Source organism: Podarcis pityusensis, assembly GCF_964106645.2.
Source record: "Podarcis pityusensis genome assembly, chromosome: 12".
Taxonomy (NCBI): domain Eukaryota; kingdom Metazoa; phylum Chordata; class Lepidosauria; order Squamata; family Lacertidae; genus Podarcis; species Podarcis pityusensis.
This window is the reverse complement of record NC_138037.1, coordinates 6,569,209-6,596,960: the sequence shown is the minus strand read 5'-3', so window position 1 is coordinate 6,596,960 and position 27,752 is coordinate 6,569,209. Positions and strand designations below refer to the sequence as shown.

General features: G+C 41.9%; 2 protein-coding genes across 4 annotated transcripts in view; one reads left to right on the top strand and one right to left on the bottom strand.

Annotated features, from left to right (window-relative positions):
- The window catches only part of LOC308459086 (7-alpha-hydroxycholest-4-en-3-one 12-alpha-hydroxylase-like), a 393,862-nt gene that overhangs the window by 320,402 nt on the left and 45,708 nt on the right, over window positions 1–27,752 (top strand). The window lies entirely within an intron of this gene.
- On the bottom strand, window positions 4,669–27,634 carry LOC308459026 (meiosis-specific coiled-coil domain-containing protein MEIOC-like). 3 transcript variants are annotated; one of them, XM_080974024.1, is made up of 8 exons: window positions 27,512–27,634; window positions 21,574–21,705; window positions 19,385–19,551; window positions 17,707–17,808; window positions 13,930–15,691; window positions 13,382–13,516; window positions 12,632–12,812; window positions 4,669–10,323 (listed from the first exon to the last, which is right to left on the bottom strand). In XM_080974024.1, exons 1-8 carry the CDS (start codon window positions 27,572–27,574, stop codon window positions 10,073–10,075), a joined length of 2,793 nt encoding a protein of 930 aa, XP_080830150.1. In that variant the 5' UTR covers window positions 27,575–27,634; the 3' UTR covers window positions 4,669–10,072. The 3 variants fall into 3 exon arrangements, with proteins under 3 accessions (XP_080830150.1, XP_080830152.1, XP_080830151.1); XM_080974026.1 differs by lacking the exon at window positions 27,512–27,634 and adding an exon at window positions 24,670–24,693; XM_080974025.1 differs by lacking the exon at window positions 27,512–27,634 and adding an exon at window positions 23,964–24,647.

Sequence of the window (27,752 nt, the reverse complement as noted above, 5' to 3'; positions counted from 1 at the left end):
CAGCCCTGAGTGCTCACTGGAAGGACAGATCCTGAAGCTGAGGCTCCAAGACTTTGGCCACCTCATGAGAAGAGAAGACTCCCAGGAAAAGACCCTGATGCTGGGAAAGATGGATGGCACAAGGAGAAGGGGACGACAGAGGACGAGATGGTTGGACAGTGTTCTTGAAGCTACCAACGTGAGTTTGACCAAACTGCGGGAGGCAGTGGAAGACAGGAGTGCCTGGCGTGCTCTGGTCCAGGGGGTCACGAAGAGTCAGACACAACTAAATGACTAAACAACAGCAACAACAGAAGACTGGAAGAGAATACATTCAATTGTCTTTCAGTGTTTGCCTTCCCCCATCCCTCATTGAGTTTGTACAGCATGTGTACCTCCGGAGGCTTCCAGCGCCAACTGGAGCAGCAGGCAAGGAGAAGAATTCTTTCGTCGTTGCGCTGGTAACCTCTGTGTTAGATTATTGCAATGCGTTATACGTAGGACTGCCTCTGCAGATGGTTTGGAAACTCCAACTGGTGCAGAATTCAGCAGCCGGCAAGACGCTTTGAGCATATTACATTGATCCGGGTCCAACTCCACTGTCTGTCAATTAGTTTCTGGGACCAATTCAAAATGCTAGTTTTGACCTATAAAGCCCTAAATGGCCCAGGACCACAATACTTCAAGGACCACTTTTCCCCATATGAACCGACCTGAACCCTGTAATCATAAACTGAGGCCCTTCTTTGTGTGCCCTTCCATGAGAAACATGATGACAGGCCTTTCCTGCAGTGGCTCCCCATCTGTGGAACGTTCTCTCTGTGGAGGCTCGCCTGACACCTTCATTACATATCTTTAGGCGCCAGGACAAAACAGTTCTCTTCAACATTTGGCTGATGAACATTCTACGGATTTAAAAACGTGTTTGTGGGAACAGGGTTGTTTTTGCTGTATTCTGTATTCTCATTTTTTTATGTTTCTGTTGTGAACCGAACTGGGATGAAGGGCAGTATGCAAAATTGATTGATTGATTGATTGATTGATTGATTATTATGGGTCTGGTACGCAAACCTTCCTGCTGTAAAGGACTAGCCTTGTCAAACACCTGCAATGACTTCATAAAGGCCAAGGCAATATGCCAGGTTTCTGCTGCTTAGCCCAGGATGAATGCATAGCTGGAAGCCAAACATTTAAACGCTGCTGCCTTCCAGACTTGCTGCCTCCAGCGGTATAGAACACAGAGGTCATGTTTCCAAAAGCTGGCAAAACGAAGTTCTGCTTTATTCCACTGAGTGGGCATGGGAACTTATGTTGCCTCTAAAGGCAGGTAAGCAAGTCGTATTGGAAGCCACAGAGATGATGATGATGATGATGATGATGATGATGATGATGATAATAATAATAATAATAATAATAATAATTTGTTTATTATTTATATCCCACTCATCTGGCTGGGTTTCCCCAGCCACTCTGGGCATCTTCCAACAAAAGATTAAAATACAGTAATTCATCAAATATTAAAAACTTCCCTAAACAGGGCTGCCTTCAGATGTCTTCTAAAAGCCAGGTAGTTGTTTATTTCTTTGACATCTGGTGGGAGGGCGTTCCACAGGGCCGGCACCACTACTGAGAAGGCCCTCTGCCTGGTTCCCTGTAACTTTTTTTCTCGCAATGAGGGAACCACCAGAAGGCCCTCGGCACTGGACCTCACTGAACGATGAGGGTGGAAACGCTCCTTCAGGTATACTGGGCCAAGGCCATTTAGGGCTTTGAATTGTGCTCGGAAATGTCCTGGGAGCCAGTGACAATCTTTTAGGACCAGTGTTGTATGGTCCTGGCAGCTGCTCCCAGTCACTGGTCTAGCTGCCGCATTCTGGATTAGTTGTAGTTACCGGGTCACCTTCAAAAGTAGCCCCACGTAGACCATGTTGCAGTAGTCCAAGCGAGAGATAACCAGAGCATTCACCACTCTTGCGAGACAGTCCACGGGCAGGTAGGTCTTAGCCTGAGATCCATAAAACCCCACATGAAGCATTGTGGACACCCTCCCAAACACTATAAAGCAAGAGTATTTTTGCAGGTCTCACTTAAGAACGTAAGACAAGCCCTGCTGGGATGCACTTATGAATCCCAGGAATATTGTCTCTGACACAAGTAGCTAGAACATAGCCATTAGAGATTCATAGAGTCCTCTAGTCCAACCCCCTGCAATGCAGGGATTTCAGCAAAAGCATCAATGACTAGCAGCTATTGGTAGCCTCACCTTCCATGCTGTCCAATCCTCTTCTAATGCCATCCAAGTTGGTGGCCATCATTGCACCCTGTGGGGTAAAATTCTCTTGTAAACGTTGTTATGATAGAGCAGCAGATACAACCATTCACAAAACCAGATTGGGAAATATTAAACAATTTTCAGGCTGTGAAGGCGGGGGTCAGATGGACCCCACTGTGCTGGGCCCGGGGGTTAACCCGAGCCACGCGGTCCAGGTCCGGTCCCGAATCCAAGGATTCCATAAAGAGTCTGTCCGACAGGGCCAAGGCAGTAAACCAGGCTAGGTCAGGCACAGGGTCTCAGGCAGGTTCCAGCAAACAGCAATGTTGCTCCCACAACCTGGGGCAGGGTCCAACAGCCTTTTATATTTGCCGGGGTAACGGCCAGTCCTGATCCCCCGGTGACTCACCTCCCTGTCTTGCCCAAAGACCAGAACTCCTCTTGCGAGTACAGTGGTGCCTCGCAAGACGAAATTAATTCGTTCTGCGAGTTTTTTCGTCTTGCAAATTTTTCGCCTTGCGAAGCACGGTTTCCCATAGGAATGCACTGAAAATCAATTAATGCGTTCCTATGGTCAAAAAAAGTCCAAACAAAGCCAAATTTGGTACAAAAAGAGTTTATTAAGTGCTCTTTAAAGTCACACATACTGTAAAGAGCATTTCAAAAATTGAAGGAACAATAATTTAAGTTTCTAAACATGACAGAAAAGCATTTAAAAATCACCAAAGTGTACTGTACATACATTTTCTAAGACATTTTTTTTAACAACAGCAGAGTGCCCCAATGGTCACAAAAAATCATAAAAATGCAGAAAAAAAACACACAAGCTTCCAGATTCTTGCAAACCCCTCCCCAACACCAAGTCCTTGAATTCCAAACACCCCAACCCAAAATCCAAAAACCCCCCAAAAAGTTTTAAAAGTTTAACTTACCAAATGGCTGCAAAAGAAGTTTTGGAAAAGCTTCAAAAATCACCAAAGTCTTCAAAAACCTCAAAAAAGGCTACCACACCGCGTGCTATGAGTTGCTCCTCGAAGTCAAGTCGCAACTGCACCTCTTCAAGCAATGCACCCTGGGTATTAACGGTTTTAAGAAAAAGGAAACAAACTTGCAAGACGTTTTTATCTTGCGAAGCAAGCCCATAGGGAAATTCGTCTTGCGAAGCAACTAAAAAAATGAAAAACTCTTTCATCTTGCGAGTTTTTCGTCTTGCGAGGCACCACTGTACTTAGGTCTCTCCTTCTCTCAGACCCTAGTCTCTGCAGCTCTGGAGACGTCGGTGGGTTACTAGACCCAGAGGCCGCCTCAGCCTCCCCTGACCAAACCGGTAGTGGAGCAGGTGTAAGTGATTGCCCAGCTGAGGCCAACGAGGTCATCCCCGCATCTGGAGCCAGGGAAGGCTTAGGCCCCTGACTCGGCCCAGCTGGTGTTTGTTGCAGGGGAACCTGTGCAGACTGGGACTCTTCAGGATCAGGCACTAGGCTTGGTTCAGATGCCTGCTGAGGCAGAGGATCCGGTGCGGACTGAGACTCCTCTGGGTCCGGGTCCGAGCCCAAGCACAAGCCCGAGTCCCAGGCCATTACACCCACAAATCCACTGATTTCCCCCCTCAAGTAGAGATGGTGGGTCAAGAATCCCTCAAAGAGTTTTTTAGGGGGCACTGCGAGATGGGGAGGGATAAACAAAATATTGTCTCCTTACTGAAGATTGGATGCCTCCTACTGGATCAAAAGTCCACGTGTTTGCATAAGGCACCAGTTGTATATGACAAGTAGTGGGAAATAGAACAGGTTGTAGATTCTCTTAATCTGGGTAAACCTCTATTGAGAATTAAGGTAGGATGCCCTTGTTCTCCCATCACATCTGGAGGGGACTCCTTAGATAAAGTTGTCTGGGGTTTGTGACTAGGTCTCCCACTTTCCAGAAGATGGTTTCACACTGCTTCTTCAGAAGGAACAGCTACTTCTATGGAAAAAATGACTTAATCAAGCGTATGATTAGAATTACTATGCAGATTCTGTTCTCTCCAACACTGTTACTTGGTTTCAATTGGCCAAATGGGGAAGGAAGCAACTTTTGATCATTTCTCTTCTTTGCAGTCCTCAAAGCCCCCTAAATCTTTTCCAGAAGACTGTGGCAGATTTAGAGGTGATGCAAGAAGAGTGGGAATGCTCAAAAATCTCTTCCCTCCCTCTTCTGCTGGCAAAAGGCTTACCATCAGCAAAGCAGTTAGATGCAACCGTACAGCTGCAGTCCAAAGGCACTTAACATTAAACCTATCTCACTGAAGAATAGGACTTGCTTCCAAGCACACATATGTAGGATATTAAGGGCTTCTTCCCACTTTGATTTCCCTTATTTCTTCCTCATGGGTCATTTCTCTTCACTGATTTCTTGAAATCACACAACCAGAGTCATTTAAATATTAAATACTTTAATTGTTTAAGTGTTAGCCAGCACACATAAGCACTGAGTGAAAATTACAAAAAAAGAAAATAGTATATCTTATATGGGAACCAGCAGCAGATAATGAAACGTAGATAGAACTGAATACTTGTAGCAATCAAGCTCATACCAAGTTAACATTATATATAAAAACAATGCTAGAACAAATCACTCACCATGATTTTTATAGGATTCACCAAAACTCTTAACAAACCTTTTTCAAGACATCACAACTTTTTGTGCCTTTCTACAAGCATACCATTTTCTTAATATAATGGACAAGTGAACAAATGTTAAGTGACTTCACACAAGTGATGATTTAGCCATAGCTACATGGCATCCCATTTCACTTAAAGTAATACCACAGGTCAGTGTAGAACAATCATCATCATCACCATCGTCACCATCATCCAGAAAGTTACAAGAGAGGTAGAAGTGAGATTTTTGCAGGTTTCAGACCCACAATTGTTTCCAGATACAATGAATCAGCACCTGAACTGACCAGCGGTAAAGTATCTTACAGCAACTGACCTCTCTGTCAACATGTTTCAGTTCAAACTAGCCAATCGATCAAATCACAATAGTTTTTTCAATTATGTAAGCAACGTGTACACATTTTTACCATTCAACAAGATTGGCTGAAGTTGCACAAGGTATTAAACAGCATAGTAAAATAGTATGTCTTCACATTATCTATAATAAAAACAAATTTAAGCTTCTCTTCCAAAATGCACTGGAAATGGTCTCATCTGAAAGAAAAGGCTCATGTTTCTGCACACCACAGACATTCTGTACTCACTTGTTTTGAGCTGACCTCCTTCCCAGTATACAGCCATCTCTTTTTCTTATCAATTTTGCCAACAAGTACAATAATTTATAGTTTATTTAGCAAAGCAGGCAAGATATATTACTAATTGTTGCAGTTTTGTTAAATGTTTCTCACCAACCAGCTAAAGCTGTCCTATTTAGCTAAACCTGAATAAGTAACTTAACACTTTTTTTCCACTCAAAACTGTAGTATTGCTATTAAGTTTAACAAAAAAAACCCACCCACATTTTTCTTTTAAAAAATGAAACCTAGAACAAAAAAAAATGACTTTTAAAATTACTTACAAGATGCTACGAAATTCTGTTGTAAAAGCACTTACAAGTACAACTATTCATTTTCGTAATTTTATATAAATGTTTACCAAAAGTTTAAGTGTGCTGGTGATTAAGACCCATAAAACCATGCAGGGTACAATTTCAAGCTGGGCTTCCAGACAGGCGAGTAAAAACACACACACACACACACAATTCTCAAAAACTTGTAAATTTGCAGGCTGACTAGGTGTCTACAGTAGAATATTTAGGCTTAAATGAAAGCAGTCTGTTTTCCTCATTCTAAAGGTGCATTATTATTTTTTTACAGATAATCCTGTTTCTAGCATTTATTGGTGCAAAACATTAAAGGAAAACCAAACACAATCAAACATAAAAATAGGTAACTAAAACAATCGTCAACAAGAACCATTAAAACCAAAATAATGTTGTCTAATAGGCCGCAAGTTTTGTCCACTGTAGATATTATTATAGCCAAAGTTCAGAGAAAAATGCAAAGTATTCCATATGTTCGGCAGAGCTTTGTTCAAAGCAGCAGCCCCGTGACAGCCCCGTGGGAGACTGTGAATTTTTAAACTAGTTCACAACAAGGCGTTGAGAGTGTTGCTCCAAAGAGGAGGAACGAAAAGCACAAGTGCTTCTGGGTACATGCAAAGCAACCTTTGCCTGGTGAATTCTGTAGCTTTAGGTAACAGAAGATCAGGGTGTGTGTTTTTAAAAAGGGGAAATGGATCTAGATATTGGTCAGTGGTCTTCTGTTTACAGAATTGAACACTTTCCTGCTATAAAGGATCTGCAGAGTTGGGCGATCCTTTGGAGCAGCTAGGGTGGGAGCAGAGGGGATGGAAGGAAATCACCTTCCCGCTGTTGAATTTCAATTTGCAGAAGGGCTCCTCTGGAGCCAAGCCATTAATGCACTACTCACTTTGTATCTCATCCTAAGGCTAAATGTTGCAACATTCTAGTAGCATTTTGTCTACAAATAAACAAGCCCTACATAAACAAAATGCCAAATAATAAAGCAAACTAGATTCACATTTAGCTTTATGGTCATCTGGTTACTATAAGGTTCCTCCAGTCTTTGCTACTCTTCTCAGTTTCCAACATCCCAGCATAAGAAAACAATAGAACTCATCTTCACAAAAAAGTTTGCAACACACACACATGCACACACTTTCAGACAAATCTCTTAGACGCATTTTAGATTAGGAACCTCTAAATTTTGCATATCTAAGCTGCATAATAATTTAACACACCTGATATCAGAGTGCTCACAGGGCAAGTTCAGCAGGAGCTGTTAGCTGGGACATCACAGTGTGCTTTATTTGGAGCATTGGCACATATTGACATGAGTCAGAGGGGGAAAGAACAGCATTGGTTCTGAGCATGCCTTATCTTCCAGCTTAACGTATATAGGCGAAGTTCGGGATTAAAAGCAATGCAACTGTTCTGTATCTCCATTCTCCATGTGAAGAGCCCATGTATTGATTCTACAAGTGCATGCCCTATGTGGCATTAGTACCATGTGACCATCAGCCAGCTGAACTTAATACTGCTAGAAAAACATCCTGCACAAATCAACGCAAGTGCAATAGAACTCCCCCCCCCCCCCCAGTTCCAAAGCAGAAAACTGAAATTCACTTCACATGCATTAAATTTAATTTTATCTTTTGGGGGGCATATGTTTAGCTGTTTTCTACTAAAAAAAAAAAGCCAGCACAAAAGAAAATTAAATGAGAATGGATGCCTTCATAGGCAATATAACTAAAACAGGCACGTTTTATATATTCTAAAGCTAGGGAAACCAATGCTGGAAACTGATTATGAAACATTCATACTGTAAACTACAGCTATCAAATGCAGCTTATTATAATCCCTTTAAATATATTGCTTGGTTGCAACAAAAAGAGTACACAGTTATATTTTATCTTTTAAGACTTTGAAAGGCACATTACTTATAACCACCAATTATAACCACAGTTTTAAACAGTTTTCACAAATTAATAACTCGGAGTGTCTAATACACCCATTACTACAAAGCAGTCCTGGAGAAGTACCATGATTTGGTCAACAGAAAAAAAGTAAAGACTACCAAACCACTGTTTCTAAACACAGTAAGATTGGTAAGAGTTAAATATGATCAACTCCTCACACTGTAGACTAATTCTAATCCACAAAGCATATATGACCTCATGACATTTAGTGCAAAATGCACAAAGCATAATTTCTCAGCATTAACCAATACAAAGGCTGAAAATACCAAATGAAGGAAATGGCACTCTGATTATTATGCCTTTCAATGATTCCTTTGTTTTTTAAAATGAAGAGGGAGAGAATGAGGTATCTGCAAGTTCCTGCTGCACACACCTTACAGTACTTTTACTCATTATTACATTTACTCTAAACATTCACAAAGCCAGGCTCCTATTTGCTTTACTGCTCCTTTTGTGCCAGCATTTGGTGGGAGGGAGACTGGGTGAAGGTCGTGCTACGCATTGTCACCACAGCTATAGGTGGCTGCCTAGTGCTGCCTGTCTCTGCTCCCTTCTCAGCTAATCAGGAAATGGCTGGGAGGGGGCAGAGTTTGACCTAGACAGGCCAGAGGTAGAACTTCTTCATTACCTGTACACAATAGGGCTCAAAGCTGGGCCTGGGGTATGGGGAGAGAGATTAAGTACATTTATGACAAATCCATTAATTATGCTTCCGGGAGCAGTATCCAATTTAACAACTTAGTAAGCAAGTAAAATCCGTTCCAAGCATTCAAACTTGGTTTCTTCTACCAGGATCCCTCACATTTCCAAAATGGTTCTTTGAACTGAGACAACTGTTCTCCAGAATTTGCCACGGACGTATAAAACACACACACACATTACTTGTTTATCAGTACACAGAGGTATTCTCACTTTTTACAAGATTGTTAAAACATTAATACTCCTAAGTGATAAGAACCCAAACATTAACGGCCCAATCCAGAGATTCCTGTCACACACTGAAGCTCAGGAACATACACACCACTTCCTATATGGACTAGGGTCTCCTCTCGCCCAATTTGTCAGGGACCAATTTATGTGTGTGCACCCCTTACCCCATTATTTGTATGAAGCTGTCCCCAACATTACAGTGAAACTTTTGGACTGGTGCCTCATCTGTTCCAGTTCTTGCCTTATACATTCACAATGGCCATATAATATATTTGATTGTCCAAGACACAGTATGAAGCCTAATAATGATGGTGATTAAACATACAAAATTTCCTCATGCTAAAAATAAACCAGCCAGCTTTGGTAACCTAGTACAGATTAGTTTTATATAGCTATTCCTACAAACATCCCATCTCTACAAACATTATATAATGTGTATATTTATAGGTTATATATACACACACACACATACAGACCCTGAGCAAACATAAGCCTGATTATTAGGTCTTGCAATAGATCAAAACATATATTAAAATAAAATAAAAATAATATATTAACCATTAAAATAAATACTCAAATCATTAATAGCCATATGTTCATTAAGTGCATAACAAGTTAAATAGTAGTTTTAAGCCACTAAGGCATCAATATATTCCATTTCTAAATCTAAACAATTTAATCTCACTGGCTAATGCTCACTATAATGCAATACTTAATGCTACACATTTATAACTCCTTTTGATTTTCTTTCAGAATCAACAGATTCTGTTGTTCTACCACACTTATGGAAGCTGAAGTTTTGATTAGAGCAGCTTGACACCTGTTGCTAATACACCTTCCAACACTCCTTTCAGATTAATGCAACTAACGTGAGCTGCTGATTTAATGTAACTACTGTGAGCCAGACCATTGACAATTTCTTCCTCAGCTCCTGACAATACCACAATAAATGTGCATTATTAATTATCAGTGTGAAACAAACAGTATTCAGTAATGACTTTGGCACTTAAAATATTAGCATTACAAAACCAAGGAATGAAGTGGCACTATGTGTTTGATTGGTATCACAATTAGCTCCGCCACTTACTAGTTTCCTAGTTAATGGCTTGAGTTACAGCTTTGGATTGGTGGCCAAGAATATGAACTACTATTGCTTGTCTCCACTTAAGTTGACCCTTTCTATTTTACACCCTAGACATATACCACCAATATTAAGACTGCTGCAATACTACTACAGAAATGCATGTTATCTAGGCTTGAATCTCAGCAGTGGAAACGCGGCACAGATCCACTAGACTTGCTGGCAGCCTGGCGTATTTTCTACACTGCTGCAATATCTGCTTGGAAGCTTTCACTGTATGACCTGTTGAGGCAGGTTCTCTCTCTTGTTTTCTTTGTCTTCATGCTCCACGATGTCCTTCACTTGCAAGCTGCCAATGTCAGGACAGAGCTCTTGTAAGGCCCTTTCCACTTCTTCTTTTTTTGCTGGCGTGTTCACTGAAGTTTTCGACAGGGTCATCTGAAGAGCACACCATAAAGCTGTACGTGTTTTTCGTGTGAAGAAAGCCAAATCTTTAATGGCAACCGCCAGAGCAAGGACATCTGTAACAAAACCAGCATAGCATCATTTACAATTTCAAGAGGGATGTTTCTCCCCAATACTGTACTACAGAGTCTGCTAACGTTTTCAAAGAACCAGCCTTCGGATGTGAATATTTTATTTATTTTTATTTCATAAAATTTATATTGCTTGATGGTAAAAAAACCAACAAACCTCAAAGTGGTTTACAAAAAGATAAAACAAGAAAATCAAGAAAGAATTGCAACAGTACTTTAAACATATGAAAGTTAAAATGCTAAAACAGATTAAAATTACCCCAATTTCCTACGCATCTGGGTAGGCTTGTCTAAATAAGAATGTATTTAGCTGACAAGAGTGCGGTGAAGTATTTCACTGCCAAAAGTATGCATTAAGGACTTTCCAAATCCATATAACATCATTAAATAGATGCACAAACAGTCAGTTAGTGATATTTTCATGCATTTAGGGCATAGGACTTAAGGCGCATGTTTCTGCAGGAGACTGTGTTGTAAGAAACACTACAAATGAACATTTCAAGATTCTGCTGCAGGGCTGAGGAAACCTTTCATCCTGGCAGCTGAATCTAAACTATGCTGCAAAAAAATGATCCTGGCCAATCCAAGCAGGGATTGGCTTCAATTGGAAGCTCCTGCATGGAAACAACCTCAGTGAGGTTTGAATTTGGCATCAAATTTAAAAAGCAGTGAATTACAAGCCCCACTTGCCAATGAACAATCAGGGGTTGCAGCCTTGCCTTTAGCTGCCTCATACCTGAGCGGGGCTTTGGGAAAAACAGTTGCAGGCCAAATTAGACCCCCTTTCAGGTTTAATTAGGCCTTTGGGCCAGAAGTTCCCCTCTGCTTTACTTTTGCATTCAGCATCAACACTTACACCAGAAGGATTGAGACCTCAGTTACTGAGTCTTCCTTGAATATTTAATGCTTGGACATAAAATAACACTGAAGTTTTACAATTCTATAACAGAATGAACCACCCGTTTTCTACTTGCTATTTGAACACACCTGTCACAAGTTTTGACTCAGGATCTCTTGTAAACAAAAACAAAATGCCTCTCTGGAGCAACCTCCTTTTCTCATGCATCCTGATAATTTTAAGAAGAGCAAAGAACTATGGGATAATAAATATGACATGTCTAATCACAATATTGGCATTTACATGTCATAAAGCAAAGAGCTATGCGGTAATCTGTGTCTCAGTTCTAGAAAGACCTTCTTCAGGATTTTTGTTGACTGAGAAGAAGACTCTGATGAAACTCCAGATATGAGTGCTGTACTAAAATATATTACAAATACAAAACATAAATCCAGACTCTTTGCACCCAACCAACTAAACCTGATAGTAAGCATGCAGCAGCCTCTCAAATTGGAAAGTTGCCACTTCAGCAACTTTCCTTGTCCTCTATCATGATGTTACATGTTTTCTCTTTGGCCAACCACCACAAGCAAGAAGAGGCAGAATGTTGCAACATTATGAGACGAAACAAATTATATTAGAAAAGAAGGAACTGCAACAAAATGTATTCCTGCTTGCAGCGAGTTGGACTTAGATGACCCTTGGGGTCCCTTCCAACTCTACAATCCTATGATCCTACCACTAACCCTAAAAAGGAATTATCCTAGATCATGGGTAGGCAACCTAAGGCCCGGGGGCCGGATCTGGCCCAATTGCCTTCTAAATCCGGCCCGCGGACAGTCCGGGAATCAGCGTGTTTTTACATGAATAGAATGTGTCCTTTTATTTAAAATGCATCTCTGGGTTATTTGTGGGGCAAAGGAATTCGTTTGTGTGTTTTTTCCAAAATATAGCCTGGCCCCCCACAAGGTCTGAGGGACAGTGGACCGGCCCCCTGCTGAAAAAGTTTGCTGGCCCCTGTCCTAGATCTAACCACCTGGCACAGGGCTTTGAGGCCTCTTGTAGGAGGCAGTGGGATGGGTGGGGAAATGTCCACTCTAACATAACAGGAACATAGAAAGTCTTATACAGAGCCAGGCCACTGTTGCAGCTTAGTACTGTCTACTCTGACGGGCAGCAGCTCTCAAGGGTTTCAGACAGATGACATTTCCAGTCATACCTGGAGATGCTGAGGACTGATCTTGGGATCTTCCGCATGCAAAACAACGGCTCCACCAGTGAACTATGACTCTGCCCCCTAATGCCTGCTGTAACCATGTGATCATTACATAAAACAGAGTAGGCTTTTCACTTCAGAATGCAGATTTAACCTAAACCTGTATTAAGATTTTGCTCTCTGAATGGTAACATTAATACAAAAGTCCGTTTTGCAGGTGCCACAAAGCAATTACTTGCCTTTTTCATTGTTGTAACGAGATACTCCTTGCCTCTGATGATTAGCAGCGTTAACAATCTCATCCTTGCGTCTTGCTCGGGTAGCACAGATGGCTTCCAAATGACATCTCAAAGTGGCAGATATGTTACCATGGACAGGATTCCCACAAAGCCGTTCCATTTTCCCAACTAAAGTGTGTACCTAAAAAAGAAAAATACTTCATTAGGGTTTTTAATACTTAAAAACAATCAGCTGGCCAAAATCACGTGACAACAGCTAGGCACTTCACGCTGAATGTGAGAACACAGCTAATCTAAATTTAGTAGAAAATATTTTGGAGGAGAAGCAGTTAAAAGAAATTCAGCCATGAATAGAAGCGACACTCCTCATTGCAGCATGAGAAACATAAAACTATGTTAGGAAATTACTGACAGGCAGGCAGGGAAAGCAGAGGAAGCAAGGAAAACAGTGAAGTGGCCCTTCAGGGTTCAGCATCCAGCCATCCTCATTTGTATTGTACATTCATTTATATTTCTATCCTACCTTGCCTAAGCTTGAAGGAACACACAAGACACAAAACAGCCACTTTAAACCAGAACCCCAACAGTTCCCAAACTCCTATTTAAGATGAGTCTTTCCAACCCCTTCTAAAGGCCATCACAGTTTTTCTTCCTCTGGAAGGCTGCTGCCCACCTCAGACTGGGCTAACATAATTTCTCAAAAACGTGACAAAGCAAAGCATCAACCAGATCTTGGGTGAATGTGCTTACTCTCGCCTGCTCTCGGAATTGGTCCACAATCAGACGATCCACTCGGGAAGGCTTGTCAGGAAGCCGGGAGAAGGGAGCGTTATTTGAGCTGGATACCTGCTTCCCTGGGAAGTTTCTGGCCAGATCTGCCTCTGCCTGAAGAGAAAGCAATAGAATTAATGGAATATGTTCCTCTCTATTGCTCTTTCCCATCCTCTCCACCCGTTTGTAGCTGGCAAGAGAAAAAGTAAAAATGCTCCCCAGTTTCCTACCGTCAACCCACAAAAGCCTACAGACAAAAAACACTCAGGCAGTGAACAACAGGCACTATGCAGTTGAATCATTCTTGGCAATTTCAGTCTTGCCCCAGTCCTCCTGGAAACTGAGGATAACGAAGAAGCCATGCAGATTATGTTATCCAAACTTGGAGAAAGATTTGTCAGGCTAGATATAGTCCCCAGTCTTAAGTTTTCCTACCTCTCCACAATGTTACCAGTAATGCTATTAACATAAAAGCTAATGTCACTATTAACTTCCCCTAGGTTTCACCTTGCTAGAGATTACATTACCTTTTTCCGTTCCCTCTCTAGTGCTCTCCACTGTTCATAACAATCTTCTAGATGACTATGAAGCTCATTTGCAGCTCCACTGCGATGCTTTGGAGGTCTATAGTGGTTAAGAGGTGGTGGAAAGGCAAAGTATTGTGCAGGCAAATCTCCACAGAAGAGTTCGTTAAAGAAAGGACTCAAATAGGGTAGGTCCTCATAGTGAAGGAGGTCAGCAAGTTCAGACAACGGAAATGGCAATGGAGAAAATGCAACATTAGCTGGTGATGAAAACGTGGGAGGATTAAATGGAGGAAAATTAGGCATATGTTTATAACCAGGTACTAATGGGAAGAGAGGCAGGAAAGAAGGATTGATGAAATCAGACAAATTGCTGCCGTTCTGTTCTTCTGCTCTTCTCAATATATCAGGCTGCGTTTGATTTGGGCTTGCATAGCCTGGGTGTGGAATCCAATTATTTTTATGTCTTCTCTCATTCTGCCTAGTTCTCTCATCAGTACTGAACTGGCTTTGCTTTTTATGAAAACTATAGTGTTTCACAGACTCATTTACAGAATGCTTTTGTGACAGCCACCTGGAGGAAGCGTTCGTGGGTACTTCACCACAGTATCCCTCTCTAGTAGCTAAGGAATCCTTCTGGGTGTGTCCAATAGGGTTAGGTTGCTTCCTATTTTCATTGAAGTTTGAAAACCCTGAGCTGTTAGGAATGTTAGCAGATATATGTTTCCCATCTTTTCTTGAGTTCAACACTGGGGACACCTGCGAATAAGAAGGCTGGGCTATAGATTGACTGGTGGAAGATCCACCAGACTGAGTTAAACACCTTGAAGACAACTGAGAACTCATTTGCTTTTGCTTCCCATAAGTTGCAAACGATGTAGCCACCGGATTTAGTATCTTACTATCCAGCCATGTATATCCATTGTAAGATGAATTCATATTCTGTAGTGCTGGCTTAAGAGGCAAGTGATTACAGGATGCTTTCTGATGATGTAAGGACATTTTACATTCAGTATTGCCAAAGTTCCCCTCTGTAGTGATGCAACTGTGATTATTTTGTGGGTGGTTTTCCTGCAATTTTGCATTCCTTCCTTCTGGAAAGCTATTCTCTTTATTAAGTGGACTGAGAAGGTATGGAGATGAGCAACTAAACTGTTGAGAGTCATAAGCAGCTGGGAAACCTGTATATCTTATATTCTGCTGGATCACTGGATCCCATATTCCATCAGCGGGAGAATTAGACAATTGAGTGAAATATTTGCTTGATCCTTCTGTGTCATTTTTCCCAAGCATGCCTCTTGCATGGTCAGCTTTCTGGAGTTCTTTAGGAGTATTCGTACTATCTTTTATTCTAGTATGAGATGAGAAAGTGCTAAAATCAGTATGGCTCTTCCCATTTCCACTGTTTAACTGATTTTTGTTATAACTGGGTACATTCTGATATGCAAGTCCACCTTGGTGATTGATTCCATTACTCTTAAAAGCCTTGTTTTCTGAATCAGCATTCTTCAAAATCTCATCAGGTGACCAACTACAAGGATCAGAAGTCACAAGCCAGGATCCTATAACATGGAGATCTTCAAGTTCTTTCTTTAGTAATTCTACAGATGACTTTTGCAAGTTTTCTTCATAAATATTTTGAGTACCAACAAAGTTTGTAGGATCTTCATTTTCCAAGCATTTTGTAGGAAAAAGCCCTGAGAAGTTTTCAGTTTTTTCAAAGTCTGATGACCACACAGGTGGAAATAATCTTGATAGAGAATTCCTGTAACAAACCAACAATTTAGTGCTAAAGACATTTTGTTTCTACAACATAACAGATGAAGCTGCTTTATACATTCAAATCAATGAACCACGTGCCACTGTATTATCTACATTTAACAGGCAAGAGGTATTTTCCAGCCCACTGGTTGAGATCCCTTTTCAACTGGAAATGTCAGAGACTGAACCCCATTTGCCTCCTCTAACAACCTTTGTTTTCATAAATTCAGAAAAACATGTCATTTATGCTGAAAACATTAAAATTAATCTACTAAACATTAATCTACTCTTTTGCTGAGCTGAATGTCATCTTATGAATTTTATTATGGTGAAAGAGCAGAACAGCTTGACCTATATAGAAGATCTGGGGAATGAGGTGAAGCAATCTTAGCCTGATATAGAATTGTAGAGTTGGAAGAGATCCAAAGGGTCATCTAGTCCAACCCCCTGCAATGCAGGAATCCCAACTAAAGCATCCATGACAGATAGCCACCCAACCTCTGCTTAAAACCTCCAAGGAAGGAGAGTCCACAACCTCCATAGGGAGACCATTCCACTGTCAAACAGCTCTTACTGTCAGAAAGTTCTTGCTGATGTTTAGTCGGATTCTGCTTTCTTGTAACTTGAAGCCTTTGGTTTGAGTCCTACCCTCCAGAGTATATATGCTTAGATTACCTAGGAGACCTTTCCTGCCAATTAAGGCTAACTGCAGAACCAGGAGAAGATTATTATTTTTTTGTAATCATGGCTGGACAGGGAAGGGTTAAATCTCCACTCCCCACAAGCTAGATTGATTAAAATTACCCTCTGTGTCTTATATTACATTTTTAAAACCCTGTTGTGTGTAGTTGCTAAGCACTAACTCTGACCCTTAGAAGCAGACCAAATAGGCTGATTTTACAGGAATGTTATTTGTTATTCTACAGGGTATTAATTGTTTTATTAGGAATAGCAGGCCATAGAGTGCTGCCCTATGTGATCAGTGAAATTATTCTTTTTTTTCTTTTTTGAGCTCTGAAGGAATCTCACTCCTAGTTCTGAAGTTGTTGGCATTTTAAGTGCCATCTGCTGGTGGAGATAGGTATTTATTTACCAGTTTAGATTGCTACAGCAAAAGAAATAACCATTTAAACAAGTCCAACCTGCTTCTTTTCCTACAATTGTCTAGACCGAATAAGGCTTCGGCTGCCATCCTTGAGTGCTATTGAATTCAATCTGATATTCTGAAGGACTCCTCTAGACAACCTGTTTAGCAAGGCCAAGAGGGGGGTCTTATCATATGGGCAGCCCAGGACCTCCATACACACTGCCCAGGCTTGTGTCCAGGGGAGGTCTCTTCAGACAGATGGGTGCCAACCTCCTGATCTGCTCACACCCAACTTACAGAGAATTTAGACTACATCTGGGCTTCACTGAGCATTTGTTCTGATTTGTCTGTGAGGCTATATGACAAAGAGCATTCATCCTGATTGCTTGCAAGGTGTTTACATGTCTTCCCATTAACCATCTATTAATCTACTTTTCAAACCAGTTTCCCATCACCTTATAAACAGCAAAAGTCTGGCCTTTTCAAAGTGGATTGGTTGAGCTACGTCAACAGAGCCTTTAATTCATTTTGTTTGTGCAAACTTAGGGCTTGTTCACACTTCTGCTTGTCCAGCCACTTTCCCCTAGGAAAACCCGTTGCTGATCGTTAAACCAAAACGTACGTCCATTGTTTTTCCTTTAGCTTGATGTTTCTTCTGATTCAGTGGTAAACTGCAGGTTTTCCCAGGGAAAGTGTCAGGGAAATGAAAAAAATGCTCTGAAAGCACAGGACAAATGAAAAACCTCTTGGATCCACAGAACAAGCAGAAGTGTGGACAAGCCCTTAAAGTTTTGATATGCCCTTGAATTCCCTCCGCTAAAGACTTAAATGTGCTTAGGATCAAAAGTTAGCAAAGGTAAGGAGAGAACAGTTTTCGTGAAGCTTATAGGCAACCTTAAAATAGATATTTATATAAATAGTCATCAGCTTACCAGCCTGTAACAGGTTCTTGCTTGTTTGGCTCCTCTAGGATGCTTGTCACTAAGCCAAACATATCAGGGCCATTGCCAGAATAAGATAAATTTACCTGTGTTCTGAAAAGAGAGATATTTGAGTATCACCTGTACCAAGAATCTAAGAAGAATGAGCCTTCTAAATGAAGTACCTTTAGTTTAGGGTTTTTTTCAGAGCAAGATTTTCATGTTACTGAACAGTTCCATAAGCCACCTCAGCCTTGGTGGAGGCAACATAAAATAAATAAGGTAAGCAGAATAAATAATTAATAAAAGCATTTGGGAAACTGAGAAGCAATATTTACTGAAATTAATAAGCATCTCAGATATGAAAAAGCTCAAGTATTACCCCGCTTGACCTTATCAAGAAGATCAGAGAGCCACTAATGCATGGGAAATAAGAAACACTGTGTGTAGCAGTGAGGTAATAGGATGAGATTTGAGAATGTAACTAAAACAGGACAAGATAACTGTCTTCCATTGTATCTTCCCACCACTTTTAAAGCAGGAGAGAACATGACCAAATAAAGAATCTTGTTCTGTTTTTAATCTTATGCATACTAATCCCAGCATAATCACACTCCCAAATGACATGAACGAAGAAAGGGTATGTGCAGAAAGTCTGAGCCAAACAAGCCATAGAGTAATCTTGATTTTAAAAAATGCAAAAAAATGGAAAGAAGCAAAAGAAAACCAGACCAAAATCAGCAAATTAGAGCTTGCAATCATTTCATAAGCAAACAAGCCGAAGTAAGACATCGTGAAGTAAATTCAGCACCAGTTTGACAGCAGAGCTTTGGAGCAAGAGACAAAATACAGATATTACAGAAAATATCAGTAAATGAAAAAAGACAGAAAAGGAAGCAACAGTGAGCATTGTGCACAGTGTACTATGAAAACTTGCAACCTGGTAAAATTAAAATGAACCCTCTTCTTAACCTGGCTTCTCTCCAACTTATTACTTCATTAGGCAAAAAGCCAATATAGCTCCTGCTAATTGCTTTAATATGGCATTTTAACAATGTCACCAAGCAATATTAAAACTGGGATACAAACATCAAGCAAGGAGACTTGATTCATCCGAACAGCACATGGAAATAGGTACCTTCACTGTATCACTTATATCAAAATATTGCTCACAGCAAACTTGTGAGACATGCAACTACTGCAAAAAGGGGAGAAGTCTAAATATAAGGGATTAAATGGAGAGGATATGTTTCCTAAGTCACTCTATTTACTGCATTAAGCTGTATCGTCATGCACTGTCCGAACTACAACTGCAACAAAGTAGGCCATACATTACAGGAGAAAGAAGTTTTATTCTGTAACAGTATCTTCACCGCAAACAATTAAGTAGTGTTAAGGAAGAGTACTATATAAACCTTTGCTGAAAGGTGTACCCAGTAGCATAGGAAGGCAGGGGAAGTGTGGGGGTGTACCCAGAGTTCATCCATACTTCTTGTCCCACTCCTTTCCCTTTAGAAGCTCAATTGGAGCAAACAGCAATTTGAGATTTTCCTGGGAAAGGAGCAGGGCAAGGGGAAACTGCTCAGATCAGTGCTTTCTAGGCACAGGACAAGCACAAGTGCGAACCAGCCCTCTATCAATCCATTTGTAGATTTCTAGAAAGAACCACAAGGTGGCAATCACTTCATACCTTTTTTTGGTGCAGCCATGTAATGGGGCAATAACATTGGCATCATCTCCACATGTTGACCAGCTACTGTAAAACTGGGGAGACTCCACAGTGGACGGTGTGTTAGTTATTCCTCCAAACAAAGGAGAGAAGAGCTGTGTGTCCATTTCTTGCTTAGTGCGGTTTACCTGAGTTGAAATTCAAGAGGGAGACATTTTAAGGGGAAATAGCTTTTTACAGGCCAAATAACCAGACAAGCTCACTTTGTTGCCTTCCCTTTTGATATTAGAAAATGAAACAAAAGAAAGTTATTCTTGTCATTAGAAGAGTTTGGATTTGATATCCCGCTTTATCACTACCCGAAGGAGTCTCAAAGCAGCTAACATTCTCCTTTCCCTTCCTCCCCCACAATAAACACTCTGTGAGGTGAGTGGGACTGAGATACTTCAAAGAAGTGTGACTGGCCCAAGGTCACCCAGCAGCCGCATGTGGAGGAGTGGAGGCACGAACCCGGTTCACCAGATTACGAGACTACCGCTCTTAACCACTACACCACACTGGCTCCTCCACATTACTGTTTTACAATAACGAAGCATGGTGAAAAGGTACAAGTACTAGCAGTTATGACATGCAATGCCTTGCTTTAGAAGTGTACTCACAGATCAACACTCACACCACATTTTGGTAAAGCATGCATGTTCCTACAGAGCTATTAACTGCACATATGGGAGTCTTCTGAGCAACAGCAGAAAGAAAGTAATAGAGCACAAATGAGACCCAGAGGAAGACTATATTCACCAGTGGGCACAGGGAGGATGTCAGGTCAACACAGCCCTCCCTCCCAAGACAAAATTTAAGATTAGTACTGCATTCTCTACAAAGCTACCATTGTTCAAGAGAGTGTGACTTAAATGCTTAAAAAGGGGGAACATGTAATGCTGTCCCTACCCTGTCTTACCCTATTGTCAGAGAATACAGAGTACTCTGTGCAAACTACAATAAATAAGCAGTTGGTAAACAGGACTGCATTTATGCTTCATGTAAAACATTCAGCAGAGTTAAGATGTTGAATTTCATGAAATGAAGCAAAGTAAAATGTACTTGATTTTTGCCTAGAAGGACTTCTTACTGTTCAGGGAGAGCCTGCAAAATGCATTTGGGCACCAGAAGAGAACCTCTAGGCTGCAGGCCTAATTAGGTTTCCCCAATGTGGTTTTCAAAAAAAACCACTCTCACCTGTTGATTACCTGATACCAGGCACTAGACTGGTGAATCTGTGGTACTAAACTGCAATAGAATTAGGAGCACACTTTAAGTTCACTCCCAAGTCTTCCGTTTTCTGCTGCCCCTGCCTCCAAGACAGAAAAAGGTGGCAAACTCATAAAACCAATGGATTCAAGCTGAAGGAAATAATCAGAAAAGCACTTGGTGCATTCCCGATTCATCATTTTCAGTTGCTGCGAGTGAAACCAAGTCATCAGACACCCATCCTATGACACCAAGTGAATAACAGGTGGGTGGTCCTGCTCACTTGTCAAGCTGGAATGCAGAGTGAGCCAGTTCCAGACTTGACCCACCAGCTGGATCCAACCCCACACCCCTGAGTTAGAGTGAAAATAAAAATATACCCTAAGAATTAACAAATAGGGCCTGCAACTAAAAGTTGCAGCCTACCCCATTTTCCTAAAGAAGGATGTTCCTTTTCAGAATTCCAGATGTCCAAGAACAGTAGCCTTGTAGTTAGGTCTGAGGGTGCTGGAGGGGCAAGGCATTTCCTCTGCTACACTAAGTAATTTTAGGGGGCTCAGGTTTAGCTGCCAGCACTATACTTGAGGAGTTTCCTTGCTTGGCTTCCTCTTTAGTCAGCCTACTGCATTTCACTGCAGGCTCCTTCAGGATCCGACATGGAAACAAAGCAGACGGGTGGAGAAAGGGACATAATGGCCTGTGCCTCTTCCACCAACCTGTTTACTTGCCTGCATGAATTCCTTGTGGCCGACAATGACCAGGCAACTAAATAAGCACAAGGCTGATTTGCAAGCCTATATACGTTTATACCTAGCAAGTCATCTGAGCATGTCTATACTACCACACTCTTCCGGGATAGTCCTGCTTCATTTCCAAACTGCTACACACATACACACAACACACCCTGCATTTGCCAGGAGGGCGAATGATTCCTAATAAAATTCTATTTGCTGTGGACTCACCTGTGGCTCATAATGACTGAATGTGGTGCTTTGCTTAACCATATCCTCATTTTCAGTGTGCGGATTCTTGTTTCTAAAATGAGTAGCATTTCCAAACAGACAGAGGTTTGAAGTCTTAACCACAGGTCTCACCTGTTCAAAAATAATCCAGCATTACAGTTAATAGTAGCTTGCAAAACATTTAATAAAGCTAAACATAATTAAAAGTGAAGTGGCATTCTCCCCAATATTTTGATGAAAAAAATCTGCAAAAGTTGAACAAAAAAATGAGAAAACATTCAATATACTATTGTCCTCCTTTCTAAGGCTCAGTTGCTTTCCAACCCAGTAAGAAACATTCCTTGACAGGTACAAATACTTGCTGCTAAATGTGCACCTTGAATTCCAAAACAATCTGTGAAATGCTGTACTAAAGTCTGCAGACTAGCAGATTAAAGACTAAATTACGTGTGATGCCTGGCTGTGTGGAGCTTGTCCCAGCCTTTTTACTTTTTACACACACACACACACAATGCGGTTGCATAGGCTACAAATCAAAGTGCAGGGCCAGCATGTCTTATACCCCTTCCCTTTGTGGTCTTTTGGGGACTAAAACCGAATCCCTCCATTTCCCTTTTGCCCCGCAAGAGAATCAATATGGCTACCTTCATTTTCCCAATACAGTACAGCAACACAGTGCAGCTGAAGTGGTGCTGAAAAGTTCTGCATCGTAACTTTGTACCTTGCCAATGGTAAGTCATCTATTTCTTCTTCCTTTCTTCAAATTTATATCACTTATCTACTTCAATTAAACTCTCTTCTTTTATTATATTGTTAGCTTCATATTTATATATTTTCCTGGTGGCAATGCCTCTACAGTGGTATCTCGGGTTACATACGCTTCAGGTTACATACTCCGCTAACCCAGAAATAGTGCTTCAGGTTAAGAACTTTGCTTCAGGATGAGAACAGAAATCATGCTGCGGCGGCGGCGCAGCAGGAGGAGGCCCCATTAGCTAAAGTGGTGCTTCAGGTTAAGAACAGTTTCAGGTTAAGTACGGGCCTCCAGAACGAATTAAGTACTTAACCCGAGGTACCACTGTACTTGCATTGTTCACTGACACCTACCTACCCACCCACCGACCTCTTAAACTTCACCAAGTCCTGTTCCCCTTACAGCTCACCCCCTGCCCCCTCCTATCACAGCTCACCAAACCACCACTCCCTCTATTTACACTGAAGTAGCTTGCCTGACTTGCCACTTCTTTCCTCTTCACCCTCTGCTGCTGAAGGTTTCTTTTATTCTTTCTTTTTTTGAGGGAGTGAGCTATCATTGAGCTGCAGTTCCCAATGTCAGCTGTCTATGGCTAAGGGAACTGCAGTGTGACAATATCCTTACGCAAATCTCGGAATATATTGTTCCACACCACCCCAATCTCCAAGCGATTCCAGGGGTTCCAGGCTCCTACCCAAGGTTTGGTTTACTTGGAATGAGGAACAGCAGACTGTGGTGTCTTTAGGCTGTATGGCTTGCAACCTGAGTCTACGATGCAGGGGCTCACAGCATTAACATCCCAGGAGGCCTTGCTTCTCCCATAGTCACAGTCTTGGAATCAAGCAGACATCAAACACGACTCTCATTTTCTGGCTTCTGCCAGTAGCCTGCTTCTAGCCCAGCTCTCACACACTCAACTCTGGCTCTTGTCCTTCTACCCTCCAGGTCAAAAAGGGGGACCCTCTGACACAAAACTTTGTTAATGTATTTTTAATCTTTTGTTAGAAGCCGCCCAGAGTGGCTGGGGAAACCCAGCCAGATGGGCGGGGTAGAAATGATAAATTATTATTATTATTACTTTGTTATTCTAAGGACCATACTTAGGTGGTAACTAGATGTTGCTATTATCTATATGGGAGCACCATCTCTTTGACCAGGAAGCCTCTTGACATGGCCTAAAAGGGCTTGTATCTGCTGCTGAGTAAGAGAGACAGATTGGGGATGCACAGGCCAGGTTTTAAAACTTATATTACTTTCCTGTATTAGCAAACTGCAACCTTTCTCTCCACACTCCACTGAGGCAGACAGAAAATTTTCTGCTTCCAAATATGAGTTTTATGGATGGATATAATGGTAGTCAAATTGGGCAGTTTTGAAATCATACAGGAACCATGGGCGCCTATATAATAAATATAAATGCAAAATTATTTGGGCATGTTAAAATTAGTATGTTTACAGTTTTCAGTGTTTTAATTTTCCCTCTTGGAATTTCTTAGAACATATGTTGTTAAGTTATCATGGCCTTAAAATATCTACAAGCATTCCTTTAAAAATAATTTCAAATAAAGCTTTGAATTCGTTTGAGTATTTTGGGAAGTTGAAGCAACATTCATGCTGCAATCCTATACACACATACCTGAGAGTAAGGTCCATTGAACTCAACAGTTCTTACTTCCGAGTAGACATGTCTAGGATTGTGCCATAAGTGCAGTTTATTTGAGCAGGGAGCAAAATCAAAATTTCAGTTCAAATACTTGCAGCTACTTGGGAAAAAAATAGAAATTATAAGACATATAAAACTGACATAGTGTATATTTTTAATTTTATAAAAAATAGTCAAACATGCTAATTTAGAGCCAAATCTATTTAGGGCATTGCAAACTTTTCACATTAAAAGTTTTCCAGAAAATCCACATCACTTCCCCACTCAAAAGTGGTTTCAAGTATCTGGTTAACATACCCCTTGACATTTAATCTCTCATGTCTTCAGCATTTTGAGTAAAGAAACTCAAAAACTCCCTGTTTAGAGACATGACAACACCACCACCTTTCTAACCGTACAGCAAATTCAGCTTATTTAAATGCAACTTTGCAGAAGTTACTTTTTACATTTTACACCTTCCCTCCCCAAATTCAAAGTGTAGGAAGGGGTAGAAATTAAATTCCCCACCCCACTTAAATGTCCAAACAAACCTGCACAGGGTTTATATTACAGTAGTTGCTTCTTGCATATACACCTTTTCATGAACACAAACCCGAGACAGAAAGTCAGGCACAGGCTTTACATACATTCAGCTCTGGTGCAAAATACAATCTAACAGCTATACTGTGTTACATCGCACCTTGTCCAACTGCCCTCAGTGCTGCTATGTGACGCTTAGACATGACAGCTTAGACATGACAACTCCGTTACTACTCAGATACAGAAACTGTTGCCAGGCTATTGTGTTTCTTCTCCACCCACTGGAGAAGCAGGATAAACAAAGCGAGGAGAATGCAGGGTTGGGTCTAAACACTGACACAGATTCAGAAGAAAAACTAACAGCATTGTCAAGTACTGTACTCATATGCTCTAAGAACCACATTTAATCTGCACACAACCAACCCACAGGAAGCCTGATGGTACTATAAAGCCACAATGCATTTTCCAAACATAAATTCCTATTTGGACTGATCTGAAGTGATATGCCTCCCCACAAAGATTTCAGAATACCAAAGGCTCTGTCTGCCTTTGCAAAAACAAGAGAAACTCCGAGCTTACCTTTTTGGCCTTCTTCCTTTACAGCCAGCCTCAGCTGTGACTGATGTCACTGGAATACCAGTATGTGAAAGTATTATGGGAATTGTAGTTTTCAGACTATTGTGAAATAGCTATAAAGTACAAGGCTCTATTACTGCAGTAACTCCCCAGAAACCTGCAAGAGCTATTGTACATACAGAATGAACTTGGAAGGGACATAAATTAACTATTCTGTTCTCTATGTCTGGCTAGAATGTAGTTTCTATGTGAAAAGAGCTCTTTTCTGTTTTCTATCCTTTTAACATTCATAAGAAACAATACAGTACAGTACAATACTGAGCTAGTACCTAGAGGAACCAATGGTATGATGGTGTAAGGCAGTTTCCTACATTCTTAGGAATCTGAAAGACTTGAAAGTGACTTGTGGCAGCTGGCCCAAAAGTCAAAATTACTGAAGTACCATGTCTGTCCTATTAGAAGTAGACTCAAATTGCTGCACCCATGCTAGTCCCATAAAAAAACCAAAATCAAAAGTAACAGTTGTATAATACCTTTATTGAGATAATAAAACAAGTAGGTTTTTAAATTTCTCTCTAGCCCACAGGTCCCATGTAATGCAGAGGTGAAAGTGAACAACAAATGTGGTTGCTGATGCACTGTATTACCGAAGGAGATTAATTTTAGGTGGTAGAATTAGATATAAAATCAAGAGAAGCTGAATTTGGGTAGTGTCATCTAGTGGCTAGAAGGTACTAAACCAGTTCTTTATTTCACTTTGTGTTTTCTGCCTCATGGGTTACCCGAGTGTCCCAGCTAGAACTAGAGACACAATCCAGTTAACTGTTGACTGTCACATTTTCAAAGGGAGAGCAGCTATGCTTCTGTCCTATAATCTTATACACCAAGCGTTCTCCAGCCCAGCTAAATCTGCATTAGCAGTTCCCTCATTCCATCTTATTATTAAACTACATTCTGGGATTTTTTTCCCCATCTGGCAAACAGCAGCTTTTATTCCTTTTTAACGTCTCATTCATAACTCAAACGAAGAGTTTTAACGAACACAAAGCTCGCTTACTTTTGCTTTCTTCATACAGCCCCAATGAAGACACTCCCCTACTTTTCCTTTCTTTTCTTGGAGGAGAGAAGGCAGTAATACAAAGCCACCCTTTGGAATGACAGGTACGCCGTGTGAGAGATTAGCAATCCACAAATCACTGGAAGGCCATGGCTCATTTAAACGCAAATCCACCTGCTCAAAGACTGTAGTTTGAAACACAGGCCAATTTATTCACTGTGCCAGATTTATATTTTTATCAGGCTGGCGGCAAGATGCTTTGCTGTGCATCGCTAGTAAGGTAAAGGTAAAGGTAAAGGGACCCCTGACCATTAGGTCCAGTTGTGGCCGACTCTGGGGTTGCGGCGCTCATCTCGCTTTACTGGCCGAGGGAGCCGGCGTTTGTCCGCAGACAGCTTCTGGGTCATGTGGCCAGCATGACTAAGCCGCTTCTGGCGAACCAGAGCAGCGCACGGAAATGCCATTTACCTTCCCGCCGGAGCGGTACCTATTTATCTACTTGCACTTTTTTGGGTGCTTTCGAACTGCTAGGTTGGCAGCAGCAGGGACCGAGCAACGGGAGCTCACCCTGTCGCGGGGATTCAAACCGCCGACCTTCTGATCAGCAAGTCCTAGGCTCTGTGGTTTAACCCACAGCGCCACCCGCGTCCTGTGTATCGCTAGTAGACAATGTTAAATGAGATTGTTGGTGGGCCACGTACACCACCCTGGAGCTCCTTGGAGAGGTGGTATAAAAATGTAAGAAGCAAATGAATCAATGAATAAAGAAATAGATATATGAGGGGAGTAGCAAAGGATATGTGATTACCAAGGCTGGCCCAAGGCAGCCCCTGAGTCGAACCACTAAAACAGGCATAGGCAACCTTCGGCCCTCCAGATGTTTTGAGACTACAATTCCCATCATCCCTGACCGCTGGTCCTGTAAGCTAGGGATCATGTGAGCTGTAGGCCAAAACACCTGGAGGCCGCAGTTCTCAACCTGCAGGTCCCCAGAAGTTGTTGGACTACAACTCCCATCATCCCTGACCACTGGTCATGCTGGATAGGAATGATGGGAGTTGTAGTCCAACAACATCTGGGGACCCACAGGTTGAGAATCACTGTCTGGAGGGCCGAAGTTTGCCTAGGCCCGCAGCGAAACGACACCCCCACCCACCCGCCAGGGAAGGAGGAGGGAGTGAAGAGCGACACCAGGACCCGCTGCCCCTGTGGATTCTGCCGCCTGAGGCGCTCGCCTCACCTTCGCCTCACGGGTGGGCCTGCCCTGACTTCCACCCTCCCGCCCCACGTCCCCCCCTAGACCCTGTCACGGGCGCAAATAGGGTCGCCGCTCTTCCCCTTCCCCGCCGCGCCTCCCGCAGGGCCTCACCTCTGGCCGCCGGATCCCTCCTGAGAGGGGAACAGCCAGAGCACGGGCGCCGTCCGCCACCATCTCCTCCTCCTCCTCCTCCTTTTCCTTCCCGCCTCAGCAACAGGGGCGGGCGCTGGTTGGTTGGACGGAGGAAGTGGGCGGGGCCTGCCGCCAAATTCTTCTCTTTCGCCGCAGCCGCTGGCTCCCGCAAATAGATGGTGAGGGGGCGGGGCCGCGCGCGTGCGTGCGTGCGTGCGTC